General features: G+C 49.5%; 1 protein-coding gene across 7 annotated transcripts in view; it reads right to left on the reverse strand.

Annotated features, from left to right (window-relative positions):
• Positions 1–22,050, reverse strand: part of OSBPL3 (oxysterol binding protein like 3) — a 143,794-nt gene that overhangs the window by 4,025 nt on the left and 117,719 nt on the right. For all 7 annotated transcript variants that reach the window (XM_070424449.1, XM_070424447.1, XM_070424448.1 and 4 more), the window contains 7 exons: positions 21,818–21,955; positions 15,728–15,791; positions 11,965–12,043; positions 10,679–10,823; positions 7,209–7,353; positions 3,625–3,751; positions 961–1,083 (listed from right to left, as the gene is read on the reverse strand). In XM_070424449.1, the coding sequence (XP_070280550.1) occupies positions 961–1,083; positions 3,625–3,751; positions 7,209–7,353; positions 10,679–10,823; positions 11,965–12,043; positions 15,728–15,791; positions 21,818–21,955 (821 nt within the window). The remainder of the gene's footprint in view (positions 1–960; positions 1,084–3,624; positions 3,752–7,208; positions 7,354–10,678; positions 10,824–11,964; positions 12,044–15,727; positions 15,792–21,817; positions 21,956–22,050) is intronic.

Here is a 22,050-nt window from a genome sequence, read left to right on the forward strand (position 1 = left end):
TTAAGAAAATATTTAACAAAACCCCTAAAACCATATAGAGGCCTGGCCTGGTAGTCCAAGAGCCAGGCCCCAGTCCAGGACATTCCACGGGGTCCTTCCACAGGTCACACCCTCCTCCCCCAAACCCCCACTCCCTGGGTCTTCGTTTCTTTCTTTTTGTGTGTGTTTTAATATATTTTTATTGATTTCAGAGAGGAAGGGAGAGGGAGAGACACAGAGAGAGAGAGAGAATCATTGATTGGCTGCTTCCTACAGGCCCCACACTGAGAATCAAACCTGCATCCAGGGCATGTGCCCTGACTGGGAATCGAACCGTGACTCCTGGTTCACAGGTCAACACTCAACCATTGAGCCACACAGGCTGGGCTTTTTTTTTTTTTTCTGTTAAAATAAAAGAGGAGGCGAAGGGCTGATGACCTCTGATGCCCCTTCTACAGGTTTATTTTTTTTAACGAGACCTTCCTGGCAAGTTACTTTAAAATGAATAGTACATGTTCCAAATCCAAGCCCAAGTGCATTGGAACTTCTGCAGTTTGGACACTTGGTTCCATGCTGGTAGCCAGCGGGGTGATCCTTAATGATCTCTCACTGTGTAAAACACACCTCGGTGGGGGACCACGCTCAGACATGGACTTAACAAGCTGGCCGGCCTCGGGGGCCTGGTGAGGGCGGTCTCCTTGCTTCTCCCACAAGCACTCACTGAGCACCTCCTTGCAAACTCACTGGGCTAGACGCCCTGAGACACAGCAAAGGAGGCAAGAAGACAGGACCGCTGGGGAGGAAGAGGCGGGGACAGCCAGAGCCCAGTGTCACAGAGGGGAGGTGTCACCACTCTGAAGCTGGAAACACACCAAGGACCTCTTATTTGGGGAGGAGACACCCCTGTTCACTCTTCATACCAGAAGCATCATGTGCCGCCAGTACCCACCAGCCAGTACCCCGCAGGGCCTGGGCACTCACCTGAAAAACCTCGGCTGGTGCTCCACGTTGTTCTCCTCCAAGACCCGCCGCCTGTCCCTCTGCAGCTGCTCAATCCTCTGCTTCTGCACCTCGGCCTCCTCCACGTTCCCTTCTTCCAGAAACCTGCGGCGTGGAGGGAGAAATAAAGGACCTCAACTCCACGGAAATGTAGCGACGTTACTGCTGAAACGGCAGGTGTCCAAACTGGATATTCCAAACACTCTCCTATACACAGGCCCTTCTCTAACCCTTAAAACAAGATTGTGAGGTCGTCAGGGAAGATCTGATTTTTTTAAATTGGTGATATATACATACTAGTATATATCAAAAAATTATGTCTATACAAAGTAATTTGGAGTAAAGTCTCCCACTCATCCTTGTCTCCGATTCTTGCTACCTGTTTCCTGCCCACCCCACCGTCACTCCGCAGGTAACCCCTTGCTATTAGTTTCTAGTGCATTCTTCTCTAGACTCTAGAATCTAGAGAGTCCTTATACCAAAAAAGCAAACATTCTTACCTCCTCTCTCTCCCTTTTGAAAATATAAATGGCAGCATGCTACAATACTGTCTATGCCGTGGCTTCTTTTGTTTTACCTTATTTTATTTTATTTTTTTAAATATATTTTATTGATTTTTCACAGAGAGGAAGGGAGAGGGACAGAGAGCTAGAAACATCGATGACAGAGAAACATCGATCAGCTGCCTCCTGCACATTCCCCACTGGGTAAGTGCCCACAACCAAGGTACATGCCCTTGGCCAGAAGTGAACCTGGGACCCTGAGTCCGCAGGCCGACGCTCTATCCACTGAGCCAAACCGGTTAGGGCTTACCTTTTTTTTAAATTCTCACCCGAGGATATTTTTTCCGTTGATTTTTTTTTTTTTTTTTTTTTAAGAGAGAGAGTGGATGGGAAGGAGGAAGAGGAGAGGAGACAGTGAAACATTGTAGTGAGAGAGACACATTGATTGGTTGCCTCCTGTATGCACCCGACCTGGGCCAGGGATTGAGTCTGCAAACGAGGTACGTGCCCTTGACCTGGAATGGAACCCGCAACCCTTCAGTCCACAGGCTGATCTCTAACCACTGAACAAAGCTGGCCAAGGCTTGTTTTACCTTTACTTAATACGGGGTGGGGAGAAAGTAGCTTTACAGTTATGAGTACCCGAAACAGAGTTTATTCTTGTATTATTAATTACTTTATTATTTTCTAAATGAACAACTATAAACCTACTTTTGCTCCATCCTGTATATCTTGGAGATCTTTCTTGGTAGCACACAGACATCTTCATTTTTTATTAGCTGCATGATGTTCAATTGTGTGGACATACCTGAGTTTATTTAAATAATTTCCTACTGACAGACACTGGGGATGCTCCCAATTTTTAAATGTAATTTATCATTAATGCTGCAATGGATGACCATGTATATCTGTCATTTGTGCGTGGGTTAGTGTACCTGTAAGGAGAAATTTCTAGAAGTGAGATTGCTGGGTTAAAGGGTGAGTTTGTAATATATACATAAAGCCAATCGCACTTCATGGGGATTATACCATTTACATTGCCACCAGCAATGTTATTAGCGCGCCTTTGCCCTATAGCCTCAGCATACACCACACTTTTGAGCAGGGATCCTCAAACTTTTTAAACAGGGGGCCAGTTCACTGTCCCTCAGACCGTTGGAGGGCCAGACTATAGTTTAAAAAAAAACTATGAACAAATTCCTATGCACACTGCACATATCTTATTTTGAAGTAAAAAAACAAAACGGGAACAAATACAATATTTGTATTTGCATGTGGCCCACGGGCCGTAGTTTGAGGAACCCTGCTTTTGAGTCTTTGCCATCTGATAGGTTAAGAAATGGGACGTCAATGGGGTTCTAAAAATTTCATTTCTTTGAGTGAGATGGAGCATCTTTCATGTTTAAGGGACATCTGCATTTCTTATTTTGTGACATGCTCATTTCCTTATGTCCATTTTTAAAATGAGTTGATCTTGATTTCTAGAACCAATTCATGAAATGAGTTGCAAGTACAGATTCCTCAGTTTGTCATTTATCTATTCACTCTGGGTATGTATTTTATTTACTTTGCCATGAAGGGTGTTGATGGATTTTTCTCTTTCTTTCTTTCTTTTAATAAAGTCAAATTTTACCCTTTTTTTTTTCTTGTGGGTTTTGGGTCTTAATTAGAAAGGCCTCAGGGGAGAGATAATTCTTTCCATTTTATAAAGTAGGAATCAGGCTGAGAAAGATTAAAAAAAAATTGAAGTTGCACAGCTTGTTAGCAGCAAACAAAGAATCAAAAGTTAGCTCTCAATGCATCAAAATAATTTAAATTCTAGGGGTGGAGGAGGAAGATGCTTTTTATTCTTTCAACACACAATGTTTTATTTTTATTGAATGCAGTAAAACTCTTAAAAATAAACACTTTTTTGATACTTCAATAGAAATGGGGCTCTACTGATGACTAAAGGTCGCGCCACACACAGCGCTAAGCTGGGCTCCGTTCCCGCCACACGGCTGCTTCAAGTCCCCCCGGCCCTCTGTTCCTGATGACATTCTCTCTCTCTCAGGTCTCCCTGGTGCCCCGGGAGTTGTTAATAACAGTCTTTTTAAAAAGTTTTACATCTCTGGAGACAAAGATAGAAAAAAAAAATCCTTACCTTTGGTCTGGCCTTAATCGAGTGTCAGTAGGTGGTAATAAAGTCTTCAAGGATGAATCAATTTCATTTAATTCTAGTGCGAACTGTGTGAAGCCATAATATTGCTCATAGTCTTTGGGCATGGGATCTACAAGAAAAAGAGATCATTCATTCTAACTTGCACTTCATTTACTTTACTTTTTCATTGCATTTATGTTACTTTTTAATTCCTTCACCTTTTTCATCTCAGACCAGCCATCATTTCTCTCAGCTCTGAACTCTTCCATTTCTATTAAAATATCCTGGTTAGCAGCTGAACACTGCCCTACACATTTTCTTCTCTGCAAGTTTTCTCCTACCTACAAGGATAAGGCCTCTGCTGTATGGTCGCACAGCAAATTTATAAAACACTGAAATTTCTAGACTGTTTAAGCTATAAAAATTGTTCATTTACTAAAATAAACATGTAAAAAAAGCTCTCGGCTCATTTTCCTGACAAACAATACTGCCACTCTAGAATCCAGGTGTGTTCTTTAAAATGCTCACCCAAGGACATGGAGAGAGAGAGAAAGAGAGAGAGACAGACATCAATTAGTTGCCTTCTGTAGGTGGCCTGACTGGGGATCGAACCTGCAACCCAGGTATGTGCCCTGATGGGGAATCAAACTGGCAGCCCTTCAGTGCACAGGACAACACTCAACCAACTGAGCTGCTCCGGCCGGGCTAGAGAATCCATTTTTCATTTGAGAGACGTCAAATTCTCCTAAAACTCTGTCTACTCCCTAAAATAGCGTTGAACTCCTAGCAAGTGGTCAATAAACGTTCTTTCTTCCATACCTGCCCTTCTTCTCACATATATTAATGTAAAACCATCTCAGCAGAAGCCAGGGATGGAGGGATTATGCTGGCACAAACACAGTCGCTGGGACTGAGGGGACAGAGATGACGGGACAGAGGGAAGAAAGCTCCCGGGTTACTGGCATTTCACAGGCTGGGACCACAGAGTGCTCCAGCTGCACATGAGCCAAGGGGCGAGCGGCTGGGGTGGTTCAGAGGCCCCCAGGCTGCCGCTGCACGGGCAGGCCCAGACGGCACAGGCCTAGGGGCGAGGCTGCCGCCACTGGCAAAGGGTGGGCCCACTGCTGCAGCTTAGCCTGCAGGTGGCCACCACCCAGAGCCTGGGGGCTGTGGGGGCCGGGCCACTGCCCCAGTGGGCCAGAGGGTTGGACGTGGAACCAGAGAGAATTATTCTGGACCCTTACGATCTAATGACATTTTTTCCTTGCTAGTTCAGGCTTGCCTGGGGCCTGTCATCCCTCCATGTCTCCCTTCGGAATGCCGATCCTTTGCCTGTCACCACTGTATTTTGGAAGCAGATTTTGGTTTCCTAGGCTCACAGCTGGAGAGGATGAATCACACCTCAAGCCTCACCCATGCCTGACATGATATTCAGATGAGACTTTGGACTTCAGAGTTGATACTGAAATGAGGTAAGGCTTTGGGCGGCTGTTGGGATGGAATAAATAGATTTTGCCTGTAAGAAGGACAGGAATCTGGGGCCCAAAGGCAGAATGTTACAGACTGAATGTATCCTCCCAGAATTCACAGGGTGAAGCCCTCCCCTCTGTGTGGCCTCTAAGGAAGTAATGAAGGTTAAATGAGGTCAGAAGGGTGGGGCCCTGAGCCGGTGGCCGCCTGCAAGCCAGGAAGAGGTCCCTCACCAGAGCCCAAAGGTGCCAGCACCTTGATCTTTGATTTCCCAGCCTCCAGAAGTATGAGAAAATAAATTTCTATTGCTTAAACCACCCAGTGTGTGGTACTTTGTTATAGCTGTCCGAGCAGATTCATGGAGGCGTATTGCCCTAACTTGAATTCCAGCTAAAAATCAAGCTAAAAATGCCCAAATTTACATATTGCGTAAATCAAACATAGGCTAATGAAATCACTCAAAGCCTGAGCTCTTGTTGCTACATACACGAATACAAACATTTTCCAGGAACTTTCTTCAGGCCTTTTTTTTTCCCCCAGACCATTTTTGAAGTTTCAGAAGTCCTTTTTGTCAAATTCTAGGTCTAATGTTCTGAGTATCCTAAACATGAAAATCATACCAAAGCTTCCTAATGTGCCTTCAAACATCTATCCCCGTCTCCATCCCCCAGAGGGAAGACAGTGGTTTTCCTCGGAGATGGGCCTGGATGCTCATGGCCCAGGCAGAGACCTGAAGTCAGTGAACAACACTGACAAGAACAGCAGCTCACATAGTGTTCTTTCATCAGGGTTCCACCTTAGCACCCGGAGGGGATGGTAGCTCTGCTCTGTGATACACACTTTAAGCAAAGGCAAGTGAATACTTCATTTGCAGGATGTCACGTGTGCCCCTGAGCCTCTGCAGCTAGGACGGCGGTCACGGCACCAATCCCTTCTCACTGCACATGACCTCTGTGGTAGGGGAGGATGAGGCCGCCGCCCTCTGAAAGAGACACTGTTGGCTGCCCCTTCTGCAGCATCTCCCTTCCTTCCTTGCTAATGGAGACCGCTCTGGTCAGGCGGCACTGTGTCCTCCCTCGCAGATGCATTTACCCATCCGACTCTCTCCTGCCTACCCGGTTGCCCAGGATTGCTGTGGGATGGGTCTGGACCCGCTTCAGGCTGACAAAATGTAAAGGCATTTCCTGGGGGACCCTTGGAAACCCTTCCTTCCTGGGGAAGGAGAGACACAGCGGACAAAGCTCTTTAGTCCTCCCCTCTCCCCGCTCGGCGAGCTGCCCCGTGGGGATAAGATACCCCTACATCCACGAGGGAAACATCATGGTCATATTGGGAGTCACAGAAGGTACCCTCAATGATCTGTGCTCCCTACACAGGGTGCCTCTCAGCAACCCTGGGCCCCCCGCCCCTCGCTTATTATTAAGTATCGGCACATAGCCTCATGCTTTAAGCCACCATTAGAATGGTTTTCTTGTTTTGTTTTGATTGGCCCAAAATATCCTAGTGGTCGTCTCTCAGCACAAGGGGTTTATAATGTGACCATGACTGGGAAACACACTTAGAAGATGAACTAAAGTCTGCGCATGCTCTGGGGACCTGTTAGGAAGGTCTGGCTTCCCTGGTGGTCCTTCCACAGCTGCTTCCGGGCTCAGCATCCTTGTGGGATGGCAGGCGCGGCCAGAGTGGCTGCGGTGCTGGGCGAGTCTGGGGGAATCCCTGACTCTTGTAGAACCCCCAGGTCACCCTGCTTTTCCAGTAGCATTTTTCTCTTGTCCTACTAAAGAACGGCTTCTTGTCCTTGACTGATATCCCTTCTGTGCCCGGGCACAGGCACAGGCGGCTGGGTGCTGATGGAAGACAGTGGCCATGCATGAGCTATGGCCTCATTCTGGGATAAGAACCCAGGGCCTCCCAGGGCGACAGAGGTGCTGCTGATGAGCAAGGGAATGAGTCTGAGACCTGATCCGGTGAATGAAAGAGGGACTGACAACTCAGACCCAGTTAGAAGCAGCCTGGAGACTCCATGGCCGCTGATGCCCACCGCTGACGCCCGCCCCTCCACAGTTCCTCCGGCCACGCCCCCACCATCCCCTGGGGCTGATGCCCCTGATACTGACTGGCTCTCCAGACACAGGTGGAGGAGGATGGGCCGCCGTAGTAGATGCTCTCATGCCATTTCCCGAAGAGCCGGTGCACCGCCTTCCCACTCTTGTCAAACACCGTACCTTCGATCTCGCGGGAGTTGGTGCTCCAGTATTTTGCCTAGGATTCAAAGGGGAGTTGTCTATTGAGTATTTTGGGGTCAACTTATTACAGATATGAAGAGGGGGAGGGGAGAGGAAAAAGAAAGAACCATAAGGGAAATTCTATATTGCATATAGTTTGCCAGTTTTGGACTCTATCTCTTTTTTAAAATCACACTTTTAATTATTTAATAAAAATTAATAGCTAACTCTTTAGAGTTTGCAATCTCAACCAGCCAACATTTGGTAATTTTATGTGTGTGTAAGATACTTTTTTCCCTACATGCAAAGAAATAGGAAAGCTCACTTCTACATCAGCCAAATAGTGTGGTTGGCCTGTAAGCCCCCACACATGCCCCGACCAGGCCTGCAGATCGAGCCTGCAACCGAGGTACATGCCCTTGACCCGAATCAAACTCAGGACCCTTCAGTCCACAGACCCACGCTCTATTGACTGAGCCAAAATGGCTAGGGCCTGACAATGGCAATTTAAAAGAAATGTAATTTGTGTAATTTTTTTCTCTAAAGGCACAAGACAGTCTTTTATAAACCAATAAAGGTGGCTGCTTTGTATACCAAGAAATTTTCTAGCATTCCCCCCCCCCCCCCCCCCCCCCCCAAACCTAGATCTGTCCCTCCAACCACAGGAACCTGAGGCAACGCATATTCACACTGTGGTTGGTCCTGGTCTGAGACCAGCTGGGCTCAGCTCAGCCTGGAGGGCTTTATACAGTACTACACCGCGCCCAGCAGAGGGTGCTCTAACTCCCTAGAGTTGATTTTTTCCAGCTCTTTCAATTACCTGGCTGCCCTACAAAATCTCTACGGAGAAAAAAAGAGAAGGCATTACTCCATAAGTCAATCCAATTGCTGTTTTCAGCTAAAGCAGGATCTGTATTTGGAAACCTATAAAGTTGAGTGGCATTTTCAGGCCACATTCCTAGTCTGGTAAATAGGGAGGGAGGGCGGAGTGCAGCAGCATCTCCACCTGAATCAGAGATTCCTAAGCCAGTCCTCGTGTCCTGCAAAAACGAGAAAGATAGAACCACTGTCCAGGCTCCGCAGTTTATTCCGAAGCAGGACTCACTTCTTTTTTGCAGATGTTTGCCCACAACCTAATGGGTGGCGGTGTAGTACTGTATAAAGCCCTCCAGGCTGAGCTGAGCCCAGCTGGTCTCAGAAATTGCAATTTCTTTTAATGTTTGGCCAGCCTGTTCATTCATCCTGGGATGAGTCACTGGGGGCCAGGTCCCAATGCCAGAATTCAGTGGCATTCTGCTGGGAAGAGGACGGGACGCCAGAGGCGGCGGTCCTGCTCACTGCAGCGCCTGCATCTGCTCTCAGGCTCTTTCAACACCAGGGACACGCTCAGTGTCCGAACTCTTCTCATCGCTCATGGCTACAAACACCGACTCTCTGTCCCTCAGTGGGCAAGTGCCACGTGGGTGGCAGGGTTCCTTGGAGAAAAGGCTGGACAAGGGGGCTCACGGGAGCAGGGGTGTGCAGATTCCTGCGCCAGATGGCCTTTTGCTTCTTTGCAGGGAGCTTAATAAAGCTTTCAGGCAGGGCCATGTTTATTTTATGTGAGTCTCTGACTTAAGGGGTGTAAGAGAGACCCCAGTCCATCTCTCCATCATGCCCCCCACCAGCTACCGGTGGTACAGAGAGGTACCCCATGAAGTCCCACAATTAGAACCTAATAACTCTGCTTAGAACTTTGATCTGAAATCAGTGCAAACATTTTTTTGAGGGGGTAACACTCTAAGGCAGCGGTTCTCAACCTGTGGGTTGCGACCCCTTTGGCGGTCGAACGACCCTTTCACAGGGGTCGCCTAAGACCATCCTGCGTATCAGATATTTACATTACGATTCATAACAGTAGCAACATTACAGTTATGAAGTAGCAACGAAAATAATTTTATGGTTGGGTCACAACATGAGGAACTGTATTTAAAGGGCCAGAAGGTTGAGAACCGCTGCTCCAAGGCCATGTTAAGTACTTGAGATTTGCAACAGCAAGAGGGCATCTGAGGAGGAAGGAAGGTGGGAGGAGGCTCCAGTTGAGGCTGGTGGGAGGCCAAGCTGACTGGCAGGTGTTCTGCCTCAGGCCAGCCTGTTCATTCATCCTGGGATGAGTCACTGGGGGCCAGGCCCCATTTCCAGGCAGCAGCTGCATCCCAAGTGAGAGTGAGGAGTGAGAGTGAGCAGGCATTTGCTTTTCTGGAGCCAGGAGCAGCGAGGGAGGTGTGGGGAACAGAAAATAAACAAGTAAATCAATGGGGCAGCTAACTGCAGACAGTAATAAGGAAATGGGATGTGACAGGGCAGGAGATGGAAGCATCTGGGGAGAGAGAGAGAATGAAGAGAGAAGGGCCAGTGTGGTCAGAGGACAATGAGGAAGGACGGGGACGAGGGGCCGGTAGGAGCTGAGGTTGGAGGAGTGAGGTCAGGGTGCGTGTGTGTGTACACGTGTGTGTGAACTGGACGGGCGGTGCGGGCAGTGCAGACCGAGCGGGTCCTGTGGGCCTCTGTACGGATGCGAGCTTCTCCGTGAAAAAGACGGACATTGTCAGGGGATTTGGTCAAATATAACACAACTTCCATTTTTAAAAATTGTGGTAAAACATACATAACAAAATTTACCTTTTTAACCATTTATAAGTGTAGAATTCAGTGGCATTAAGTACATTCATAATGTTGTACAACCACGGCCTTATATCCTCCCAAGCTGAAACTCTGTGCCCATGAAACAACTCCCAGACCCTCTCCCAGCCCCTGGCCGCCACCATTCTGCTCTGTCTCTGCGGCTTTGACTGCCCTAGGGACCTCACAAGAATGGAATCAGACGGCTGGCATATCTCACTCAGCATGTCTTCAAGGTCCATCCATTCTGAAGCACATGACTTATGTTTTATTTTATTTTTTAAATATATTTTTAATTGATATCAGAGAGGAAGGAAGAGGGAGAGAGAGACAGAAACATCAATAATGGAGAGAATCCTTGATCGGCTGCTTCCTGCATGCCCCACACTGGGGATCAAACTGTGACCTCTTGATTCATAGGTGGACACTCAACCACTGAGCCATGCTGACCGGGCTGACATATTTCAGAAGAGACCCTCTGGCTGCTGCCCTGAGGACAGACCAGGGGGAGGATGGGTGGAGGCCGGGAGGAGCTATGGCCCTGGTCCAGGTGAGAGAGTGGGGCTGGGACCAGGGGACCCCAGCTGGCATTGCTTGTCTGCTGGCATAGAAGTGAAGGTGAAAGGTTCCCCAAGACACGTGAGGCCCCAGCTCTGTAAGGCCTTTCCAGGGTGGGGTAGAGCCCCAGGGCCACCGCTCACCTTGATGAAGTTCACTTTGCAGTGGCAGGAGTCGTCATTCAGGTTCTTGATGACAATCTCCCCATAGTGCTCAATCCACCGCTGCCCACTTAAGATGTTATGGATGCAGGAGGTGACTTTGTTCCACTCAAAATGGTCCCCGAAACTAAAGGAGGAAAAGGTGAGAGGGTGATGCCCAGAGGAGCCAGCAGGGGATGCAAACAGGCGCTGCTTTTTAAGTAAGTCACGCAATGATTACTCACCCCTGCACCTGCGGAGCCAGCACCCACTGAGAACCGGGCCGGGCTCGGCATTCTGAGCCTTCACTCTCCAGGGAGGCAGCACGCTACCGAGAGCGACAGCACCAGCCTCGGCACTCTGCAAGCGCCGGAGGCCTGGCTACCTCCGCTGACCTCCCGGAACACCCGCCCCCTCCCGGGACAGAGGAGGGAACTGAGAGCCAGAGGTGACTTGTTTAAAGTCCCCAAACTAGGGAAGGGAAGTGGCCATGGGGAAGAATGGGGGTTTTCACAACCTGCTCTCTCCCCCACACATACATGTGCACACACATGTATATATGCATATAGGTACACACGTATGTGCATATTACACACCTATATGTATACACATATATCATATGTGTAAATCTTAAGACACATATATCTTAAATCTTTTACAACGAGAAAGTATTCAGATTCCAGTTCAACAGATACATAATAATTAATAAGACCAAACACTGGCATGGCACATACCATGTGCCAAGTACTAGTTTACATGTTTAATCCTCACAACAGTCCTGTGAAGTGGGTGGTGTATCATCCCCGGTTCACAGGTGGCAGCACTGGAGACCAGAAAGGTTAGGGAACCTCCAGGATCTGCCATCAGCTCGCAGCAGAGCGAGCACCGAGGTCCTGGCAGCCTGGCTCCAGGGGCCACATTTAGTTTTATGAGTTAGTGTCAATCATCCCTGAAAGATCAAGGCCATACCCTTCTGAAAAGGAATTCAGACCGTGAGGCAGGACAATCACGTTAACGAAAACCATCATTCTTAGTTTTGTTAGAAAGTATAAATGAGTTTTTAAAAAGCGTCTTTGCTGGCAATTTTGGTCTCAAGGAAGCATTTTCATTTGAGGGGAATAAACTGTGAGGTCATCACAATAAGGAACACTTGCATTTACTGTCAAACAGATGAAAAAAACCAACCAGACACCCAGCGCCTTAGGGATCGGGAACCGTGGGCAGCTTGTTCCTAAGGCTGCCATCTTGGCCCTAAGTTCTCTAAGGTTCCCAACCACAAAGGCACTTACGCCGGCAGAGTCACATGGGTTGTGCCAATGGGAACGATTTCCATGGATTTGCCCCAGAATTTGTTTTTCCATCTCACATCTGAAATGAAATAATACCAAGTATTACACATTTACCAGGAGAGCTAGGTAGACAAAAGAGTTCTTCGGCTGCATAAATCAGTGATTCCCAAAGTGGGCGCTACCGCCCCCTGGTGGGCACTGCAGTGATCCAGGGGGGCGGTGATGGCCACAGGTGCATTTGTTTTAACTTTTTTTGTATTACCTTTCTATTCTGAGTTCAATAAATAGTTTCATAATTTCAAACTTCAATGTTTCTAATTTACACCTTTCTTGACTATATTTTACAAAAAGGTAGAAACATTAATACATATATCTTTCTGTTTAATTGCTATTAAAATTTTTAAAAAATTAATTTCCAGGGGGCTCTGAGTAATATTTTTTCTGGAAAGGGGGCGGTAGGCCAAATAAGTTTGGGAACCACTGGCATAAATGATCAATCACGACACTGAACAATCTCTTCATAATAAAACCCCTTATCATATAGGATAACTTTAAAAAATATATTTTTTATTGATTTCAGAAAAGAAGGGAAAGGGAGAGAGAGATAGAAACATCAATGATGAGAGAGCATTACTGATAGGCTGCCTGCTGCACCCCCGCCCCCCCACTGGGGATCAAGCCTGAAACCCAGATATGAACCTTGACTGGGAATTGATCTTTGACCTCCTGGTTCATAGATCAATGCTCAACCACTGAGCCATGCCAGCTGGGCACAGGATAACTTTTTATTATCTACTAGTGACCTGGTGCATGGATTCGTGCACATCGAAAGGAAATTAATTAGAAGGTGGCCGGCAGGGCAGGACTGGGGGAGACTAGACACACCTTGGAGCTAACCTCCCTCGGTCCCTCCTCAGCCGGCCACACCTGGGGTAGCGCTGTGGCTCGAAGGGCGTCTGCGGAGTGAGCGGGGTCCCTCGGCCTGGCCTGCGGGGATCAGGCTGAAACCGGCTCTCCAACATCCTTCGAGGGGTCCCGGAGTGCGAGAGGGCACTCTGAAAAGTTGCTGTTGTACAGGGTGTGGAACGCAAACACAAGTGTGCAGTAAACCAGATTCGGGGCCAACAGTGCCCCAGCAACAACATTACCCACAGCCGTAGGTGGAATCACGTGGCCCCACGAGGAATTGGGCTCCCTTCTCTCTGGTTTCGGGGTGCATCACCTGAGAACCGCCGCTACCAAGTCACTGCAGCTCGGCAGCTCCTGCATTGAGCGTCTGCCCCCTGGTGGTCAGTGAGTGTCATAGCGACCAGTCAGATGGTCGGACACTTAGCATATTAGCCTTTTATCTATATACTAGAGGCCCGGTGCACAAAAATTTGTGCACTCGGCGGGGGGGGGGGGTCCCTCAGCCCAGCCTGTGCCCTCTCACAGTCTGGGACCCCTTGGGAGATAACGACCTGCTGGCTTAGGCCTGCTCCCGGGTGGCAAAGGGCACGCCCAATCCCTAGGTGCAGCCCCTGGTCGGGCTCAGAGCAGGGCCGATTGGGGAGTTGGGGCGCCACCCCCTGTCATGCACAGAGCAGGGCGGATCAGGAGGTTGCGATGCCACCCCTAGTCAGGCTCAGGGTAGGGCCGATTGGGGGGTTGGGGCACCGCCCCCTGTCACACTCAAGGCAGGGTCGATGGGGAGGTTGCGGCGCCACCCCATCACGCACAGAGCAGGGCCCATCAGGGGGTTGGGGCTCCGTACCCTGTCACGCACAGAGCAGGGTCGATCAGGCTCCCCCCTGTCACTCACAGAGTAGGGCCGATAGGGGAGTTGGGGCACCGCCCCCTGTCACACTCAGGGCAGGGCAGATGGGGAGGTTATGGCTCTACCCCATCACACACAGAGCAGGGCCTGTGGGGGGGGGGGAAGGGGGGGGGTGGGGGTGCCGCCCTCTATCACCCACAGAGCAGGGCCGATCAGGGGGTTGGGGCGCCGCCACTGTCACACTCAGGGCAGGGCAGATGGGGAGGTTATGGCTCTACTCCGTCACACACAGAGCAGGGCCCATGCAGGGGAGGGGGTTGGGGCGCCGCACCCTGTCACACACAGAGCCGCAGGGCGATCAGGGAGTTGGGGAGCTCCCCCCTATCAGGCATAGAGCAGGGCTGATCAGGGGGTTGGGGCGCCTTCCCCTGTCACGAACAGAGCAGGGCGGATAGGGACGTTGTGGCCCCGCCCCCTATCACACACAGAGCCGCAGGGCTATCAGGGAGTTTGGGCGCTGCCCCCTGTCACACTGATCCCGGTGCCGGGAGGCATCGTGGCTCCGCTGATCCTGGTGCTGGGAGGCATATTACCCTTTTACTATATAGGATAGAAGCCTGGTGCACAGGTGGGGGCCGGCTGGTTTGCCCTGAAGGGTGTCCTGGATCAGCGTGGGGGTCCCACTTGGGTGCCTGGCCAGCCTGGGTGAGGGACTGATGGCTGTTTGCAGCTGGTCACACCCCCTTCAGGGTGGGGGTCCCCACTGGGGTGCCTGGCCAGTCTGGGTGAGGGGCTGAGGGCCATTTTCAGGCTGGTGGGTGACTGAAGCTCCCAACCGCTCCTTTTTTTCTTTTTTTTTTTATTCTGGGCCAGCTTTAGCTCTGAGGCTTGGCTCCAGCTCTGAGGCCTCAGCTGCTGAAAGCAGGTATCTGGTTTGTTTGGGTTCTATAATCGAAACACTGTTTCAACTCCAGCTCTGAGATCCAGGCTGGCTGAAAGTAGGTTACTGGAGTTTTGTTTAGCTTCTATATTTGTAACAATGTTTCAAACTGCAAGCTCAGAGGCCGGCAGCAGCAGGCGGAGAATGTTGGCTTCCTCTGTCACTGGAGCAAGCAAGCCTCCTGTTCGCTTCAGTGCCTGGCTGCCGGCCGCCATCTTGGCTGGCAGTCAATTTGCATATCGCCCTGATTAGCCAATGGGAAGGGTGGCGGAGGTATGGCTAATTACCATGTTACTCTTTTATTAGATAGGATATAAAAGCCTAAGCGGCCGGCCAACTGGCTGGTAGCTATGATGCGTAATGACCACCAGGGGGCAGATACTCAATGCAGGAGCTGCCAAGCTGCAGTGACTTGGCAGCTGTGGTTCTTGGGTGATGCATCCAGAACCAGAGAGGAGGGAGCCCGATTCTGGGGTGTGTCATCCAAGAACTGCCTTCTCTCAATCTGGGACCCCTCGGGGGATGTCGGGGAGCCGGTTTCAGCCTGATCCCCACAGGCCAGGCCGAGGGACCTCACCGGTGCATGAATCCATGCACCAGGCCTCTAGTATATATAGATAATTAAAAATTGAGTTCTAGGGAAGCTAATGAGAAGATGAAGTCCCTCCCTTGGGAGAGCTCACTGGCTGAGTATGTTGTGTGGTGAAATGGGAGAACATGCTTGGTTAGAGAGAAGAGTGGGAAGACAGATGGGTACAAAAGCCACTGGGCTCTACAGCCTGGCTAAGAAGTCTGGTCTGTGAGCCTCGAGGGAAAATAAGGTGTTTGTTTGGACAGAGAACTGATGTGATTAGAAACAGACTTTGCAGAGATAACTGGCAGCAATATGGAGAAAGGAATAGGAGCAGGAGAGATGAGTAGCAGGTGACAAGTTGCAACGCTTGCCCAGAGATTCCAAGTCCAGGGCCCACTTTTAATCTTAACAAGCATTTAACAGCCATTCCGTAATAAAATAAAAATCTGTAACATCACAAAAAACGAGGGGGTTGAATAGATTAGCACATTACCTTGCCAGAAAACAAAATTTTCAGACTCAGCGTGACATGCAGAGATAGGTGGGTGGTGGCTGACCTGTTGGAAACGAAGGCCAAAAACATTATTAACTGTGTGCCTCCTGAAGTCCCTTCCTTCTCCCTTGCGTTGAGCTGTAACAACGCCGAGCATCAGTTTTCTTTTAACAAGTCTGTCCCTTAGAGGGTGCTTCTAATGCGGTCAGTTCCAGTTTGCTCCAGTTTGTTGGGGTGAATGGAAGCCTCGGAGAAAAGTGGCAAAGTGAGTGAGGAGGACAGAGACACCTTTTGAAAGACGTGAAAATAAAAACAAGGGCACGCCAGGGCTGCCCGCTCACAAACCCTCTAATCTGACATCGGCTACCCATGTCAAAATCCCTACCAGCTGCTCTGAGGGCACCTGCATTTAATTAGAATGTCAAATCACAAATATTTTTAAACGCTACTTCTAAGCAACACAAAAACTCTCAATGCCTCAGCAGATTTCACTCTTGACAATTGCATCACATGTCCAGTCTCTTTGCAAATTACCTACAGGAAGACGAATTCAAGATCACTTTTTAAAAAAGAATAATGTGTCTACAAACCATTATTGAAGAAATATTAGTCAACTGGTATGAAAAAAAGTTGTTACTCATTTTCTGTCATAATAGAAATAGGCAATTTGAGTAAATAGGCAATTACATTCTAGAAAAGAGTCCCCTGGGGCAGAGACGGTAGCCGACTCCCTGCCTTTTGACACGGGAGTCATGACTTCTGGCTGACTCACTAACGAAGGAGCTAATGAGGAAAGGTGTCCTCAGTTACTGAGGCACGTGAACGGTAAGTGTGCTGTTATTATAATTCAGTACTAGTAAAACCAGAGTGATGTTGGCGGTGGTGTTTCCAGAAACTTCTGTCAGCTGGTTCTTAGCCAAGCATCTTTCATGTAGAGCATCCAGCTAGGCTTCACATTACAAACGAGGAGAGAAACCAGGAAGATTAAGCAAGGTTTCCCAAACACACTGACAGGGAAGAAGCAAAGGGAAAACCCAGCATTTTTTGTTTATAGCATGGTTTTCAGGGGTGGGGGTGGGGGGAAGGTGGTGGCTGACAATGCTCAAATCCACGGCTCTGGACCCTCAGGCACATGGTCTGAAAACCACTTCCGGTGCCACCCCTGTAGGCAGAGAACGGCAGGGGCAGCTTCATCTGGAGTCCTGTCACATACACACTGAACGGATGGCTTTCACCTGCCAGCTCGGCCCAAAGAGAAGCAGAGGCAAACACGTAAACAGCTGTGGCATCTCTCAGTTCTCAGCGAGCACCCATCTCAGATCCAAGATGCGATGGGCTATGCACCTTTGCTGCCCTGGACGGTGGTCATTCCCACAGGCCTCCTAAGAACACAGCCCCTCCCTGTGTCTGTGGGATTCTCAGGGGCAATTTTCACTTCCAGCCCTCTTAGAAACCTACCTCCTAAAATGCATGCAAGCATAACCAATGGACACAGACACCAGGGGGCTGAGGGCATGTGCTGGGGGCTGGTGGGTGGGGGAGGCCGGGGGAGATAAATGGGGGGGGGGGGGGGAGGAGACATATGTACTACTATTTGTAATACTTTAAGCAATAAAAAAAAAATTCCTGTAATTTATTTATATATCGGAGGTCTTTCTTCACCCTGACCTAATCATTTTTATTTATGCTTTGAATGTACCAAGAGGAGGGAAGCAGATGGGAAAAGAATGCATTTCAATATTTGTGTATTTTTTAAGTTTTTTTTTGAATTTATAAAAATATCCCTTAAATACATCAATTCTGCAGCTGTTCCGAGACCTAACTAGACAGTCCTCCTAGTTCCTGACTTGCCCCTGGCCTTGTAGGGCAACTTGTGGGGATCAAACCTACAACCCAGGTCTGTGCCCTTGACTGGGAATTGAGCTGAGACCCTCCAGAAGGTCGACGCTCCCATCACTGAGCCACACCGGCCAGGGTGACTCTTCCATTTTAGTAACTTTCAATAACTCCACTCGGCTTTTCTGCCGAGAATATGTGGATGGGTGGGTAAATGGTTAAAATGACTGGGACAGCGAATCAGGAAAAGCCACTTTCAGGAAACAGCTTAACTGCGCATTCTAAATTTAGACCAAACCTTTCCCAAAGGTACGAAGAGAAGCCATGCCAACTGAAGGGAGTTTCCTGAGCCCCCAGAGGCTGATGAAGCCCCACATAGCAGAGCTCCGTGCCAGACAGCAGGGGGAGCCAGTGAGGAGTACCACACCAGCAGGAGACAGTCCAGGAGAGAAAGGAAGTCCTTTCTGCCTAACTCCCCCCCCCCCCCCCCCCCCCCCCTCCAGTTCTGGGCTTATTTAGAAAGCCACGGCTGACTCAGATTTCTTGGCACAAAGAAAGCTCCTTCCCCGAGATGGTGGACCATATGACAGGAATGTCTATAACTTACTCCAGATGCACCTCCTCCTCAGAGGCCACCGCCAGCCACAGTGGGCGCTGAGAACAACGTCCTGTGTGAGTCCGGAGGACGCAAGGCCGAGTGACAATGACAGACCAAAGCCCACAGTCTGGACAGTATAAAAGGCTATTTTCCATCGGCAGCCCAAGTCCAGCAGCTCTGAGCACAGCACCTAAACTACACGAGAGACCCCAAGAGTGTGACGGAGAAGGGACGGGAGTGGAAACAGCGCATTGGCCGAGGGGCGCTGGGAGGTGCTGATGCCATCGGCCCCCCGTTTCCACGCGTGTACCTCATCCTCGCCTCCCCTGCACACGGGGGCGGGAGAGGGGTGTTGAAGATCAAATAAGAACCTGCTCAAGTTGGAACAACATAAAGTACCCTGCACACCTTAACTGTTATGAGAATTTGAACAGCAAATGTTTCCTCTGGTGTCTGACAGCTGAGTCACTCTGACATGGCATTTTTGGGTCTTTTAAGGAGAAAAACGGAGCTCGATGTAGCTGGACCCTCGGAAGTAGCACTCACTTCAACCTCCCGGACCACTGAGCACTTCGAACATCCACGTACCCACCAAACCATAAAGCAACACGCCCAGGGCTTGGGGGAAGGGATAGACACCACTTTTCAAATGCCTAGAAAACACAGTAGAGAAGCCAGCTACCCTTGTTCCTTTCGAGGTCCCTTTCACTGGGAGATATGATTTCCATCAACATCCTCATTAGAATAAAATTCGACCCAAAAATGTTAATTTGGGGGTCCTTCCCGGTTTATGATATTAGTCATTCAGTGACTCTACTCAGTGTAGGGGTACAAGAAGGCAAAGGAGCCCCGCTCTGAAAGCTGAAGCGTTTGTGTCACCTCCAGGTAACGGACGAGGGTGGCGTGTGGCTGGCTCCATGGAGGGAGAACATCTCCTGGGCAGGAGGCAGGAAGAGCCATGCTGGCAGGGACGCCCAGGACAGAACAGAGCGCTTTGGCCTCTTTAGATGTGTTAAAGTAGGTCTCTCGGCATAACCAAGGGCGGGGGGGGGGGGGGGGGGGGGGGGGGGGGTGGAGACTGAGCTGAGGTGTCTCCCCTGGCAGGAAAGGGAGGGGCCTGGCCCAAACTCTCTCCGCCCCCGGGGCAAATGGGCAGCCCGGCCCAGCCACCTCTCCTCCTCAGGGCACTTGCCTCATGATCACAATGTTGGCTTCCAGAGTGCTCTGTCCAGGGGTGGGGACAGTCTGCCTGGGCCCCAGGGCAGGTCTGTCTGCCACAGCCCATGCAGAGCAGCAGGCTCGTTCATGTATCAGTCTCTTGTAACCTTAGCTGGTGGGACGGCCCCTGGGGGCTCATGCATTCCTGGGTGTATTAAATGAACCAACTGCCCAAGCCCAGGGGGCTCAGTTCCAGGCACAGGAAGTGGCTCCGTGACCAGGATTGGTGGCATCACCCTGGTGACGCCAGCCGTGGGGACTCCTGCCGCCTCCTGCCTGGCTCTCTGTCAGAGACTCACCAGGGACATTATGCCCCCCTTCAAACCATTTGAATTAGCAGCGTAGATACAGTACATCTTATTTCAACACTCCTCTTACTATTCTTAACACCGTATATTAAAAAAGATTTTTAAAGTTACCTCTAAATATAAGCAGCAACCACATGCTGAACGTTCCCTCTATACATCAGTGTATTATTTCACCTAAGCCTTACATTCCCATGAGCTAAGCATCGCCTCCTATTTCATCAAGAAACAACTGAGGCTCAGAAAGTGTACGTCGCTTATGCAAGGCCAGGCACAGAGGAAGTGGTGGAGTTGGGGCCTGGCAGCAGGCCTACATTCTACCCAGCACACCCTATGCTGCTACCAGTGACCAGGTCTCTCTCTCTCGCCTGTTTCCTGGGGATCCGTTTCACAGAACTGAAGACTATGTTATGCAACGCTCTTTCCATCGCCGCGCGTTCTCTCTTCACACCACCGAAGTGGAAACCCAAGCAGGTGCTGAACTTGGCCCTGCCCCGCCAGGGCTCCCGGGCTGAAGCTTAGCTTCAGGCAAGCTCACGTTACTATTGTTTCCTATACTTATTCATCCTGTCCTGATTGTCGGCTGGAGTTTGGGGCTATCTGGGGACTTTATTTCTTCACATGAGTGCATATAATGCCATGGTAACCAAATTACATTTTCATTTATTCTCATTCCATTTTAGGTTCAGTACTTAAATAACCCACTTGAATTTGAATCAGATTATCATATCCCTTTAACTTCTGATTTAACCCCCTACTTCCCTGATACCAGGGTTTAATTTCTCATTTCAGGCTCCAATTGGAAAGCTACTGAAAATGCGCTTTGGGATTATCGTGTATCCATTTTCCTTTGAGTTTCAGAGAATGCTGCTTGCAATGTGCAGTTAAGACAAGCACCGTTTCCATAAACCTGTCAGCCACACCACCCTTCCCTTCCTACCCCATAATGCACCTCCTTTGATAAAGAGGGCAGCAGGGGTCAGGAAGGGAAATAATATTTTAGCAACCCCCCCCTTCATTTCCCCTCAGCTTTCTAAGAATGGGGAGGAGAGAAATGTATCAAAGCAATCATGTTTAATGTTCCCAGGTGACATTTAGGGTACACAGAGGGTGGGCATGTTTGGCTGCTGCTTTAACTGGGGTGGGGGGGGGATTGTTTTGATCTTTATTTTCAGTACCTTTGCACCCTGTTTTAGCTAAACAATTCCTCACTGATGTATCTGGCTGCTGCCAACATTACACTAATGCGAACCATGCCGTCCAGCATGAGCAAGGAGAGCACACTCACACCACACTCTTTACTTCACGGCCTCAGAGCCTCGTAGAGAGAACCTCATCAACCCTTGCAAAGCCACCTGAGGTCTGTCCGTGACCATCACTCCCACTCCAAACTACAGCACAGAGGGAAGCGGCCGACCTGGTGACAAGCCTAGTAAGAGGTGGAGCTGAAAGGAACCTATGCCGTCTGGCTCCGGAGATGCTGTCCTTGAGTGTCGTTCTCTGCTAATCCTGAGAGGGGAGGAGTCATGTGGAATCAGGGACCTCGGCTGCACAGGTATGGAGTATGCCCACCCTCGCTGAGGACAGGCCCCGCAGCGCCCGCCCTGTGCGCTCTCCCAGCACCTGGGCAATGCCAGGCACGTGGTATATGCTCAATACATATGTATGGACCGAGTGAATAAATACATGAATGAATGATTATTCTTAAAATCAAGAATAATGCGTTTATTTGGTGCTACCCATCATGCTCTAAAATGATGGTGTCAATGATCTGAGGGTGCACCCTTTAAACCTAAATGGCAGTTTGGGCAAATGCTTCTTAATTAGAAATGTCCTCTCCCTGTGACTTGGAACAGAAAGGCACGGCTGATACGTGTGGCCAAGCCAGAGAGCTCAGCAGTGCTAGGACCTTCATGCCCAGGGGTGGTGGCTAGCTTTCTGTGGAGGGGAACTCGATTCCTCTCTTCAGGTGTAAAAGCCCTATAATCATCTGAGTTGCTTTGAAGCTAGTGAAAGGTGGAACACAAATATTTCAAAAGCACATGTCATGGGAGGTAGAAGCGACTCCTCCAGTACAAGTGGTGTACACAACACTAAAGGGTGGACACAACAAACAAGAAGGTGTATACCCACCTGTTCTGAAAAATACCGGAAGCCCTTGTCCTCACGAATACACTCGTATGTTTCTCCAAGAACCGGATTGAAGGGCTTGCTCCCAGCACGGTAGTAGCTGGACGCGTATGCCGATACGGCAAAGGCGGCCACGTACACCTGCGGGGAAGGAGGAGAGAGCGTTGTTATTGTTCTGTAACCAAGACATTTATTTTTACCAAGATATGAGCAAGATAAAGGCTTTCTTCCTCTCT

The sequence above is a fragment of the Myotis yumanensis genome, unplaced genomic scaffold, assembly GCF_028538775.1.
Source record: "Myotis yumanensis isolate MYYU_CA2020_CCGP unplaced genomic scaffold, mMyoYum1.0.hap1 SCAF_9, whole genome shotgun sequence".
NCBI lineage: Eukaryota > Metazoa > Chordata > Mammalia > Chiroptera > Vespertilionidae > Myotis > Myotis yumanensis.